The 13,187-nt window shown below is 33.3% G+C and overlaps 2 protein-coding genes across 2 annotated transcripts in view; both read left to right on the top strand.

Annotated features, from left to right (window-relative positions):
* LOC123700733 (neuronal acetylcholine receptor subunit alpha-10-like) overlaps nucleotides 1–6,187 on the top strand; it is a 35,642-nt gene extending 29,455 nt beyond the window's left edge. Inside the window, exons 7-11 of the mRNA XM_045648087.1 lie at nucleotides 216–294; nucleotides 1,444–1,543; nucleotides 2,842–2,980; nucleotides 4,452–4,630; nucleotides 5,388–6,187. Of these exons, the coding sequence (XP_045504043.1) occupies nucleotides 216–294; nucleotides 1,444–1,543; nucleotides 2,842–2,980; nucleotides 4,452–4,630; nucleotides 5,388–5,519 (629 nt within the window). The 3' untranslated portion in view covers nucleotides 5,520–6,187. The remainder of the gene's footprint in view (nucleotides 1–215; nucleotides 295–1,443; nucleotides 1,544–2,841; nucleotides 2,981–4,451; nucleotides 4,631–5,387) is intronic.
* A 4,493-nt stretch (nucleotides 6,188–10,680) lies between these two features.
* LOC123702856 lies at nucleotides 10,681–12,233 on the top strand. The gene is made up of 2 exons (XM_045651015.1): nucleotides 10,681–10,795; nucleotides 10,834–12,233. Exon 2 carries the CDS (start codon nucleotides 10,875–10,877, stop codon nucleotides 12,231–12,233), a length of 1,359 nt encoding a protein of 452 aa, XP_045506971.1. The 5' UTR covers nucleotides 10,681–10,795; nucleotides 10,834–10,874.
* The last annotated feature ends 954 nt before the right edge of the window (nucleotides 12,234–13,187 follow it).

The raw sequence follows: 13,187 nt of genomic DNA, 5'->3' as shown, positions 1-13,187 counted from the left end.
CATTTTTTATTCAATAAGAACACAAAAAACCTATTATGATGTAGGTATTTTGTACAGAAAGTTTTCCGATATAAATAATCTTTTATTCTTATAATATTGTACGCAATAAGTTATCATAGTCGATATTATCGAAAAACTTTCTGAACGAATATTATTTCCTCGTAATTATTCTGTCCACTTCAATAGCTATTCACATATTGGTCTCTTGTCATCAGGTCTGTACTATGGAGTGAGCACGTGTCTGGTTTCCTTTTCAGCTTCCCTATCCGTTGTTACACTGAATATATCATACAGGCAAGATTTTGTTACGTAGATTCGATGTTAGTTTACCGGCCGTTTACATAGATTTCGCTTCAACGCTATTGTCCTTATTAAACTATATGCTTTTTCACGTGTGTAAAACATTTTTTTTTTCTGATTAAATTTCCTAAAATTAAAGAAACTTTACAAGATAACTATTCCAATAAAATGTACAAGGAAAAGCGTAGGAAGTTGTTGAAGTACACTTTAATACTTTAGTCGCTGCAAGGGATCTTGAACCCTGTCATTTTGCACATTCGCAGTAAAACGAGTATCGTGTAGCAAAATTTGAGGTTGTTTTTATCTAACATAGAGCCGTTTATAGCTCAACTGGAATCCGACAAAGCCGGTTGATTTTTTTTTAATTGTCAGAAATTCTCCTAGAATTGCCAGTATAACAATTATTTGCATTCCTTTTTAATTGAGTTGTTCGATTAAACGCTATATTAAATAGTAAAAAAAAGTATAGAGTAATTCTTGTTTCATAATTCAAATATTAGATTTAGATAAAAGTATTACGCTGTACAACAAAATTTAACATCAAAGCGACACGGGAAAATACTTATACATTATATTGCCAAGATTGATATGTGATTCACATAATAGAATATATTGTAATATTGCCAAGATTCCATTACAGGAAATCAATACAACAGAAGCACTTTGCGTACCTATTCCTATGGACAAATCGAATTTATATTTATTTTGTGATACCTAAAATGATACATAAACATGATTTTTATATTCACTTTTACAATAAAATACTACCAATGTGTAGTTTTACTATTATTTTTCTATAATCTATCCCATTGTGATGATTAAGAAGCATAGGATCATGTAATAACGTTTCACCATAGTTCATTAATGGACTTCCAAAAAGGGAGGTTTCATTTTCGTCTGTATATTTGTGAAGAGAAACTTCTTTAGGAGCGTTGAAAGTATCTTTCGAGGCAATACCTTCACGCCATGGCAATACCGTGTCGTCATGGAGTAAGGCGACGATTTTGGTATATTTGAATCTTGCCAAAGAAGTTTCACTTCTGACACGTGTGCTCTTTTTATACGTTCTATTTTTGTTGTTTTGTTTCTATCATCAAAGACATGTTACGTAATAGTGTGTGTACATAGTAATGTTGTTCGTAGAGGAGTGAGAGGGCAGCCGGTGCCGGCGCTGGTTCGGGAGCTGGTGCTCCAGAGGCTGGCCCGTATGCTCTGCATCAATTTCGACACTGACGCTACTAAGGTAATAATTGTAGTACAATTTTCTGAGACTTTCCAGATATTTTTTTATTATTTGTAAGTATATTTTTATTGCATTGTTATTGCTGTTAATTTTTAAGAATGGATTAAAATCATTAAAATTTGTGACGTTGATGTTCTAGGTCAAGCTCTAGGTTGATAAAGTTTTACAGTTATAGTTCATTTACTCAAACAAATAAGAATGTAGATTTTTTTTACATATATGTTATATTATGTAAAATAAATGTTAAATGTATGTTAATTTTATTAAAGGTGTAATTCCAAACTCTGAAATCATCCGTTTATTAGATTAGTTATTATAAGGAGGGTCCTATCGCTCAGAAATGTAAAACATTATGCAAATTGCCTTCGAAAGTTTGAAATTGAAAAATTTATCCAAATTACCTGCGAACTTTTGGTATCGATGTAAAATATACCAAGACGCCTCAATTTTGTCACAACAATTTCTCCGTTCATTAAAGTTTGATTTCGATTCAAACTTTAACCCCGCTTGTATAAATTACAATTACATTTTCACTCAAAATTACGTATAGACTGTAAATCTTGCCTTTAACTTTTCTGAAGTTCATGTCATATCTGACTAATCTTTGTACTTGTTTTACTGTAATTCAGCTAAATCACATTATTGTACCTAAGGGGTTTTCACAAAAAGCGCCAATTCATGTTGAGAATCGTGTATTTGCCAAAATAAATCCTCCAGAGCCCAGTACTTGTGAGCAGAAGGTAGCACGATTGTATTTCATGTTCAAACAATAGCTTTCCCATCTTCAACTCGATCATTTGGGTCAAGGATGAATATAGTATATTGTATGCTTTCATAGTTAAGACGTTTCATCGTTATCTTATCTAGAAAATATGCCCTTATAAAGTACAATTTGATAGTGTACTAATATTCAAAACTGATAAATAGTTTTAATTAATTATATAGCTTCTCATTCCATGCATTTCTGTATAATTGTAAATCATAAAAGTAAATTTCATTTGCTGTTAATAGTTATTTAATAAATAATAAAGACCCAAGTACATAACTTGTTGTTGGGTCCAATGAGCGAAATGCTACAGTTTTTAAAGTTCAACTTCCAACTCTTCATTCCATTTCCGAACTTGGCAGTTATTTGCAAGAAGTTTGCAAGAGTCCGATTTTCCATTAATTTGTAATAACTATGAATCTTTTAACTACCCGAGTTTATTCTTTTATCAAAATGTTTATGAAAATTATAAACACAAACATTATACAATATACATATAATATGATTTTACAAGTTTTTTGTTTGTTCTCAGTCGGACAGTGCCTTGGTGACGACCGCTGGGGTTCAAGTAAACCCGCGGACCGGGTCCCGGCTGAAAGCGGAGATCAACTGCGATGGTACCGCTCCACCTTCCTCGCCGCGATTTTCCCGCCACAATCACAATCACTTGAGTAACTATCTCTTATCAGGTTGAGAACTACGCGAACTATGTATGTACGAGGCTTTGAAAGTTGCTTTTGTTTCGTTCTTGAGAAGCTCCGGTATGTTTAACGATGATTGTTCCCCATATAACTTGTACTATAGCACATACAATATGTAAATTAGTATTGTGACAGTGTGACGCCGCGCATATAATATAGGCTCAGCGGCTTTTCAACGCTGATGTTATGGTTGCCATTACCCCGAACCTCACATTCTTCATGTTTTTGTATTTCAAAATGAAAACAGATTTGTGCTTTCTATTCTTCTTCGATGACATTTAAAATGTATTGCTAAAATATTTTACATGTTCACTGAAAATTGTTCCTTTATAAACTGGTAATTTCTCCCATTTTGTTTTTTCAACAATTTTCTTCTTTACGCCGCATATTTATATCAATATTTACTAGTTAGCACTAATTAGGGAACACAGAGTTATTTGTTAAGATACAATCTCAAGTTCGTTTGTTTTCAAGCATTGTTTTGAAATTGTCTTAAGCGGGAAAGTTGCGTTAATTAACGTTGTGTTCCAATAGCTTCTCATTTATAAACAAATCATTTTCCACCCGTTTGGTATTGAAGACTAAATTGAAAGTGGAAACAAAGGCTCTTAGCAAATGCGCGCGTGAATATAATTATCACACGTGTGAGCGCTTAAACTTCTCATTCAGTGAGAACTAATTTCTATCTTCTTGAATACATTCCTAGTTACACTGGAGATATTTTTGTATTTGAAAGAGCAATCTATTTTAGACACATTCTTTATTCAACACATATTCGGGAGCTAATTAGAAAACGAATTAAAACAATAAGAATATTTGGATATTAACGATTAGGTACTGGTCTAAATTTAATAATTCTAAGAGTTTATTACATTCAACAGTAAATAGTTTGTATCGTTAAACAGCACGTGGAATGTAAAATGTAAATTAATCCGCGGATAATTAATATAATTGGAAGAAATACAGAATAATAATGAAAAATTCCATTCATTTCGATATTAATTAGAATTAAAAACAATTTTGTGTTATCAATATAATGGAGACTGGAGACATTTGAATGACGATGTTCTAAAGCCTCGTATAGTATATTCGTTGAAACATTTTGTTGAAGATTTTCTTTATCAAACCATCAACATGGTCAATGGTCATACATAATATGTTTTATATTTGGAACCATATGAATGTTATAGTAGAAAATATGTTTGTGTGATCAATATTACTACAGTCAGAAACACTTGAATGACGTCAAGTCTATCAAAATATGTTCACTTAATTGAACGTAGATTGTGTACCTCATCTCAGTGTGTACCTCATCTTCCGTGAATTGCGAACTAAATTATAGTAGAAAGTATTTTTGTAATCAATATGAATCCGCCAGGCACATTTGAAAGATGACGACAAAATCTAGATATCAATCTTTAAATAGTCACTTATTGCGTAGATTGTGGCAACCCGATCTCAGGGTCAGTCTCGAGTGGTCCGGGCGAGACTATGGGGTGTATCGGCGCGTGTCCCCGGTGCGTGTGCTGTGGGTGCACCCTGCGTGAAGCAGCCAGCCGGCATGAGCAGCGCGTGGCGGCTAGTGAGCGGATGGAGAGAGCCAATCTTGAGTGGAAGCAGGTAAGACATCAGAGTATGGAAGGTGGTGGTGGTGGTAATACTTTTTGTCTTACTGATATAATATGTACGTGTTCAGTTACATCAAAATAAATGACCCGATTGATAAAGAAGAGGAATCGTCGAATTTACAAAACAAAACCAGAAATTTTTGGATTTGTCTAGATTCTAGAAAATAATTTAGGTATTGTTTCGATCATTCATTCCAGATTAAGTATAAGCCAAACATTCTTTTTCTACGCTATGATAATATCTTAATAATACATTCTGATTAATGTTATCATTATCTATTTCTACATGACCACCTTTTCAGCGACCGTTTGATCAAAAGACCGAATAAAGTTGAAATAAAATTACAACGAAGGTTTTCCGTGAAGTCCTTAATTAGGGTTAACGACATTTACGGATAATCCAATTTAACTGTTACACTTCATTTTTTATTGTATCTTGTATTTAAATGACAATGCTATACTTATTCGAGTTCAACAAACTATTCTACAATAAGAAGTTAAAAATAGAACAACAAGAATAAACAGCTAAAAATAACAGTAAATACAGAAGAAGAATAAACAGCTAAAAGTAACAGTAACAGTAAATCATAGAAAAATATTTTCTTATTGCTAGAATGGAAACCGTTCTTACATCTACAGATGAAAAATCTTTTTTAAGTTCTATAATTAGGAAGAATGCGGAAGGAAAAATATATCTGCAGGCCTGTAAATGAAGCGAGCGAAAATAAAGAAAATTTTTAATTTCTCAGGTGGCCGTAGTTGCGGACCGCGCGCTCCTCGCGGTATTCGTTTTGGTCACTACACTCGCTACCGGGGCCATTCTTCTACCCCAACTCAAGAACCTTCACGTCGGAAATACACCCTTAAAACCACCGGCTTAAAGACCACAATCGTTGATACGTTATTACACTCTTAATGAAGATAATATCTTAATAATATCAACAGATGTTTCAGTTTCCATTTTAAAAGTAAATTAAATTTTGTGCCAAAGATGTGCCAACAGTTTACAGATATTTAATTAGGTTATATGTGTAGATAGATCGTAATTATAATGTAGTGTCTGATAAGTAATGAGTCAATTTGGAAGATCTATTTGTATATAAAAATAAAAACGTATTTTTCTTTCAGCTTGCTTTTAAGTTATGCATATTTTTTTATCGTAATAGTTTATTAAAACGCAAATCAATTAATTTAGAATCTTTTAATTTATTTTACGAATTTTGTGTTAAAATATTGTATTACTAATTTAAAGAACAGGATTAATTTAGATTCGAAAAGTTATATGTATAAAGAAATTGTTATCAGATTCTCAAATATAGGGTTCAACTTCAACAGAAATTTCGACCAAAATTAATAATTGTTTTACTCACAAAGATAAAATTACTCAAATAGATAGGTAAGGTTATAAAACATAAAAATAGTATATTACAATGAAAATTTCGTTACAAAGCTCAAGCTAAATATTTTAGATGTAAATATTGATTGTTATTACTTACTAGTATTCAATGTGCAATTCAATAAAACATGTTAATAAATGGAATACAAATCATTTTGGGTTTTTATTAATGTCCCATTTACCTTTTTGTATACAGTAATCCAAAAGTAATAATGCGCATAGAAATCTTCGTCACTGTTCGGCAACTGTCATATTCTCGGAGAGTCCGAAGATGATATTATCTATATAGAGCGATTAAATGCATTTTCTTCATGCATAATTTAGTCAAATTATATGTTTTGTGCTAAGAGAGATTAATATGTATTTGTAGGTAAGTAACGATTTTGTTTCGATAATTCCTTGTAAGTAAATAGCGAGTATAACCCCACGATTACGAATATATTATCTTTGTTGGATTGATTTACTTGGAAAATTTATAGTACTTTTAAAGTGTCTTACTGAAGCTGGTGTAATGATGGAAGTAAAGAAGATTAAAATAATACAAAATTTATATTGTACTAGCTTTCCGCCTGCGGCTTCGCCCGCGTTTTCAAAGAAAAACCCGCATAGTTCTCGTTCCCGTGGGATTTCCGGGATAAAACCTAGCCTATGTTACTCGTGGATAATGTAGCTTTCGAATGGTAAAAGAATTTTTAAAATCAGTCCAGTAGTTTATGAGCCTATTCATCACAATCAAACAAACAAACAAAGTTTTCCTCTTTATAATATTAGTGTAGATAAAGTATGGTTTTCAAACACAGGTTTATATTTAAACCATATATGTAAATCTTATCATTAAAATCTCAGTTCAAAAGTATTTACAGTACTGATCATTCTTCAATATTATGACAATTACAAAAAAAATAAAAACAATTAAAATCAGGGATTATCTTTATTTCTGACATTTTAGATACATCGGAACTCTTCTTCATTTTCACTTTCCCTACTGCCATCACCTGTGTAAATCATTTCATCGATTAATTCAATTCACCTTAAAAAACAAAACCAAGAAGGGTACGTAATAGCAGCTCTATATAATTCCACACAGAGAGAACACGTGCAGTCACCACCAATATTTAAAGACAACTGACGGATTTTTGAGTTTTTTGACTGACAGGCTACCGTCACCTACCGCCCGATTTGTTTTTGATTGTGTATGACCATGAATTGACTTCTATTTCTTTTGAACAAGGTGTAAAATGCAAGTTCGTTGTTTAGGGCTCTTACGATTCAATGATTCGAGTGTCTTCGGAAATACGACAATTAGCGAAGATTTGCATGTGCATTATTAATTTTGGATTACTGTACATATTTTTACAGAATCAACCTATAATACAACTTAATAGGGAAGATGCCTTTCACATAACTATTGTTTTGGTCGATTTGGTCCTTCACATAATTTCTCATTATAAAGTCAACAGAATTATTAGCTATTATTAATTAAAAAAAAATACAATGGAAAATACCTATAAGCGTATAATAACACTTACCTATAATCGGTCTTCCCATATGAAATAATTAGCGTAACTCGAATTAAATTTTATAATAGGTACTTACTTTATTCAAGAAATCCAGTTTCAAATAAGGCTATAATTTGATGGTATAATTACATTAATTAATACCTACTCATATAATAATAATTAATTAGTATAATTAATATTTGCAAAAACCTAATGAATAAAGTCGTATATTAAACGGAGATAAAACTATGATTGGAAAAAATACATGATGAGAGACATTTTTTGCTAATAGAAAGAGATCAGAATTATTTCAGTAGGTACATTATGCACCCGTGTTCATATTATACCTATATGAAAATTCGAGCAGAATTTTTTCATATTCAGTAAAAACACCGTGTACATATACATATCCTGTCGCGTAATCTGTTCCCACTTCCCACTTCATAACGTTATCGAAAACATTAGTTACTTCCTTTTGTTCGCTTGAATAGATTCGTCTTCTGACAATGTGAATCATTCTCATTACGTTTCAGTGAAAAGCGCGGGAACGATTGATATGTCAATGTGAGGAACGGTAACTGATACGAAGCTTCCCGTTTCTTTTGTTCAGGAAAAACTATTTGGAGATGAATGTCAAATAAGAGAGGGCAGGAATTAAAATAAAAGATGGCCGGTTTCACAGCTTCCGATATTTTCTATTTATCTGCCAGTAAAAATGATAAATAATGTATGATGTACATCAAAAAGTATCAGATAGGCTGTCAGAGGCATAATTTATTATAGCTATACACTTAGGTACCTATATATTGTGATGTCAACGTTTGCCTCATGATAAATATTTTATAAAAAATTTTATTTATCACATATTTTATTTATCACATATATATTTCTGTTTATATCAAATTCCATATACAATATAGTAAATACGCTTTCAAACATGGGCCGTGTTGAGGATTATCAATATATTACAGACAGTAAAGTACATCTAATTAATTTATCGTGCTGTTATTAATTAGACATGCCTTCTGCCCGTGCCTTTGTTCGCAATTATAGTAAATACTTTTTTGATTTTAATATCTACGAATAAAAGTTTTTATCAGAAACGAAGTTAGGAAGTTAATCTTACGTCAATTAAAAATATAAAATATGTTTTATTTATAGATTCGAACCTTAGACAAACTCTATATTAAAAAATATATACATTAACGTGCGCACTTACTCTACAAAAGGTGCAAAATTACATTTGGACTATGTGTATAACTGTACATGAGTATGGCCGCCAAAAATTGTACATTCAAGAAAAAAAAAATGTCCTTGTCATTTTATATAGCACCAGATTTTTTTATATAGTAATTATGGTAGTTTTTAAATAGTTTCAGCTTCACTATGTTATATTTATCATTATATTAATAATTTAAATTAATTTTGAGTGCCTTTAACAAGCTCAATATTTTTTTTTTGAAATGCTTATTTTCCTTTCCATACTAAAATCATGTGTCCCACTTAGTCATCTCACACTTTGAAGTCACAAAATTATGCAAAAATCTATTGATACCTGTAAAATTTTGGTATTTCTAAATTATTCTGTAAACTTGTGGATAGTTTTAACAAGTTCTAATAAAAATAACATAAAAGAAATTAATATAAAACTCACTTAAAACTATGTCTCACTTTTTTTCACGAATGATACTTCACGCACGGTTACCATAAAATAACACCCTAAATAACTAGATATCCAAGCCACAAAAATATTTTTAAGTAGTGGCAACACCGATTTACATGTTGGCCAACCTTTAGAAAAAAAATCGCCATTTTGTTACTGTCAAAGTTAATCGAAAGGTAGTCGGCATTTTTGCTTCGCAACATTTTTATAATTTTGAGTGAGAATTATGCAAGGTAAGAATACAAATTTACTATATTATTTAAATTATGTGTGTAGCTTTAGTATTCTAGTAACAAATAAAACTATGCGGCGTCTTATTACTACAATACTTTGGCGAATAAAGGCTTTTTAGGTTATGTCCAACCATATTTTTATTCACGAATGATACCATGTGTTACTATTGTGTTACGTAACATCCGTGAGCGGCTCTTAGGGGTAGTACTCACTAGAGAATCTAAAGTTAAAAATTTACTTTTTTACATAAAGAGAACCCACTTCAAAAACTATATATGTTTCGGAAGTTAGTAACTTTTTTACTATAATAATTCGTATTCGTAATTAATATCATAAGTTGTGAATGATTCTTGCATTTGTAAGTCTTATAGAAATACAAAATTTGAGAAATAAAACTTTTTCTTTAATATTTAAATTTGTTTTATTGAGTTTTAAAGTAATTTAATCAAATAATTTAATTAACAATATAAAACAGAAATGTAAAAAAAATCTCCTGCATTATTAGTTGTAATGTACACTACGCTTAACAAAATCACGTATGTTACTATCAGTCACGTATGTTACGGTGTGTTACGATTTCACGACTGTTATTGTACAATATTTGGCGGCCATACTCACATATGTAAGGCAGTGCCTACAAACAAACAAACAAAAATACTTTATTGTGCAACCTACCTTTATTGTGTACCTACCACCATGTACCTAGTTATGTCGGGGCAACCCGCAGTACATGCATGTGATATCGTATTTGTTAACGCAGCATAACTACGGCCACCCTGCATCGCCTTAATGCATTTTGTATTTCTTAGAACATAGATTGCAGCGTTGCATTTTTGTTTAACGATAAGTTTATAGTTTAAGTTTTCATTCTGGATGTAGAGAGCACATATTAAAGACGTTTAAATTAAATCTTGTCTTTTTAAAAAACGTCCTTCGGTCCGTCGAAATTTGAGTGGCGCAGCCGGTAGGATACTCGATAATATCCTGCTGCCGAGCTAACACTATAGCCTATAAAAGGATCTGTGATAGTGCGGTGCTTGTACGAGTATCCTCGAACCAAATAAATAACTCTCCCGCGACGCGTACGCGTAAAACTCAATCGCTGAAGTGAAACGCGTACTGTGACCTCAAGGACGAGCATCCAGGATCATAAGTGAAGGACATGGGAGCGAGCAGTCTGTGAGTAAACCTCTTCACTCCTGTTTTTCACATTCCCTGTTTTCACGAAATCCCCGACCCAAAATAGTCGGCCTAATCATTACGTTTATTTGATTTTGTTGGTTGCAATTATCGTGATAAGTCGTAATTTTTAGTGTTTAATTTTAAGTGTTAGTTATTAGTAAAAAATAGTGTTATCTTTATTATATTTAGAGTTTTAATCGCTAAAACTTTATCTTTATTACATTTAGAGTTTTAATCGCTAAAACTAACTAAAAGAACCAAAATGGAAGAGATTAAACTCATACCAAGAGAAATACTATGTATCATCCCCAAATTTGATGGAGATGAAAAACTGTTAAACCTATTTATCAATAAAAGCGAATACATTATAAGATCATTCCAAGATGCGAACAATAACGCACAAAACTTATATGTATATCATGCCATAACGAGTAGGCTTATCGGTAAGGCAGCTTCACTGCTTAGTGATTACCAAAATATAACTTCATGGACTGAATTAAAGGAAATACTTACCCAACATTTCGGAGACCCGCGATCGGAAGAATGTATCGCACTAGAATTAGAAGGGTTAAAAATAAAACAAGGTGAAAGTTACATACAGTTTTGCCACAGAATACAAAATGTTAAAAGCTCCCTATTTTCAAAAGTAAACCGCCTCACGGATGAAGGAGTTAAAGCCGCGAAGATGATCATATACAATAATACTGCGTTAAATGTTTTTCTGTACAACCTCCCGGAGGACATGATCCGGATTGTTAGATTAAGGGGTTGTACAAACTTAGAAAATGCACTTAGCGTAGTTACAGAAGAAGTAAATTTTATACAACAATATAACGCAAAGACTAGTAAGCCAAAACCTATAACTCAAAACACTTTCCAAAATCCATTAAAACCTAATTTTAGTACGATGCCTTTAAATCAAAACTTTAAATACGGCAGTCCTCAACAGCCAATTGGTTATAGACCGAATTTCGCTCAACAACCTCGACCAAATTTAATGCAACCACCTCGACCAAATTTTATTCAACAGTTAAGGCAAACACCACAAGCCCAAGGCTATAAATTTGGCACACAATCTAATAATAACCACCAATTGCGACCTTTTCAAAATTCCGGTTATAAATTTGGAATCCCAAATCAACAAACAGACCAACCTCGTTTTAAATTTGGCATACAACATGCCCAGGCACCGAACCCCGGCTTAAATAGCGATGTATCAATGCGCACGGCACCTATAAGGCACAACGAAACTCATAATCTATATTACTGCGATGAACCAAATTATGAAAATTACGATAACTCAACTTTAAATTATAAAGAAGACGCCGCGAACGAGTTATACGATTCTACCGATCCGGAAGTAACTGAAAGCAATTTTAATGACAATAACGAATTTTCTGTTACCGGCCTCCGACGAGACAGTGAAATAATTAATTTAAATTATTGTGACAGCAGCTTAAAATTACCACATATTAAAGTTCCCGAAATAAAAGCAAAGTTTCTCATAGATACAGGAAGCAGTCGTTCTTTTATAAGTCCGGCCAAAGCAGAAGAATATTTTAGAGACCATAAACAGTGGTCGCGCCAATATAAAAAATACGTAAATGTATTCTCGATATAAAAGTGGACTGTATTTTGATCAACGTGGTGTTAGCAAAGAGGGGAAAGACGGGAACACACGGCACATACCTCGTCGGAGGGAGTAGCGTCCAGAACACACGCCGCGCCACGCGGTCAGGGTCCTCCAGCTCGCGGCGGGCAAGAACGGGTCCAGTCCAACACTCCACACAAACACACACGCGGCGGTGAGCGCGACCAAGGGCCGGGGCACGGGATACCCCGGTGGTGTTACAAAGCACAATGCCTGATGATCTAGAGAGCCTCGTGGAAGCTCTCCGGCGGTGAGTCCCGATCCTCGCTAAAGATCGGAGAGAACTACTGGCTGTCGTTCGTGACATAGGTAGGTCACGTGACGAGCGCTAAATAGCGCGCGGTGATTGGTTGTGCTCGTATGTAGGGAAGGATGAAGGAATACACCACAAATAATAAACATTTAATTTCTACATTTACTATTTTAATTATATTGGCGTTACCATATCCACCCGCCCTAAATGGGTCACCATTTAAAACCAATCATAAGATACAGCGGAAAACTATGACTCTAGGATCGCATAATGCGCGCGGGTTAATAAAGTCCTAAAAGCCACGGCGGTGATATAAATAACAAATTCTATGGCTCCAGGAGCGCATAATGCGAGCGGGATAATAAAATTCCTAAAAGTCACGACGGAAAATATAACTAACAAATTCTATGACTCTAGGATCGCGTAATGCGAGCGGGGTATAAAAATTCCTAAAGTCACGGCGGTATTTATAACTAAGAAATTGTATCGAAAGCGGTGCAAAACTTAAAATTAAACTTAACTAACTGCGGTAATACATATATTAATGCGATATAACTATTGTCTTGGAAGCGGACATAAACGAACGACCGGGCGAAGGTAAGTTCCCTTGGCGGTTCTAACTGTACAAACGCGCGCGATGTCGTCCTTTGAAGGATGTACTTTCTCTACGA

The sequence above is a fragment of the Colias croceus genome, chromosome 1 (assembly GCF_905220415.1).
Source record: "Colias croceus chromosome 1, ilColCroc2.1".
Lineage (NCBI taxonomy): Eukaryota > Metazoa > Arthropoda > Insecta > Lepidoptera > Pieridae > Colias > Colias croceus.
The sequence above is the reverse complement of the archived record's forward strand: the minus strand, read 5'-3'. Positions and strand labels throughout refer to the sequence as shown.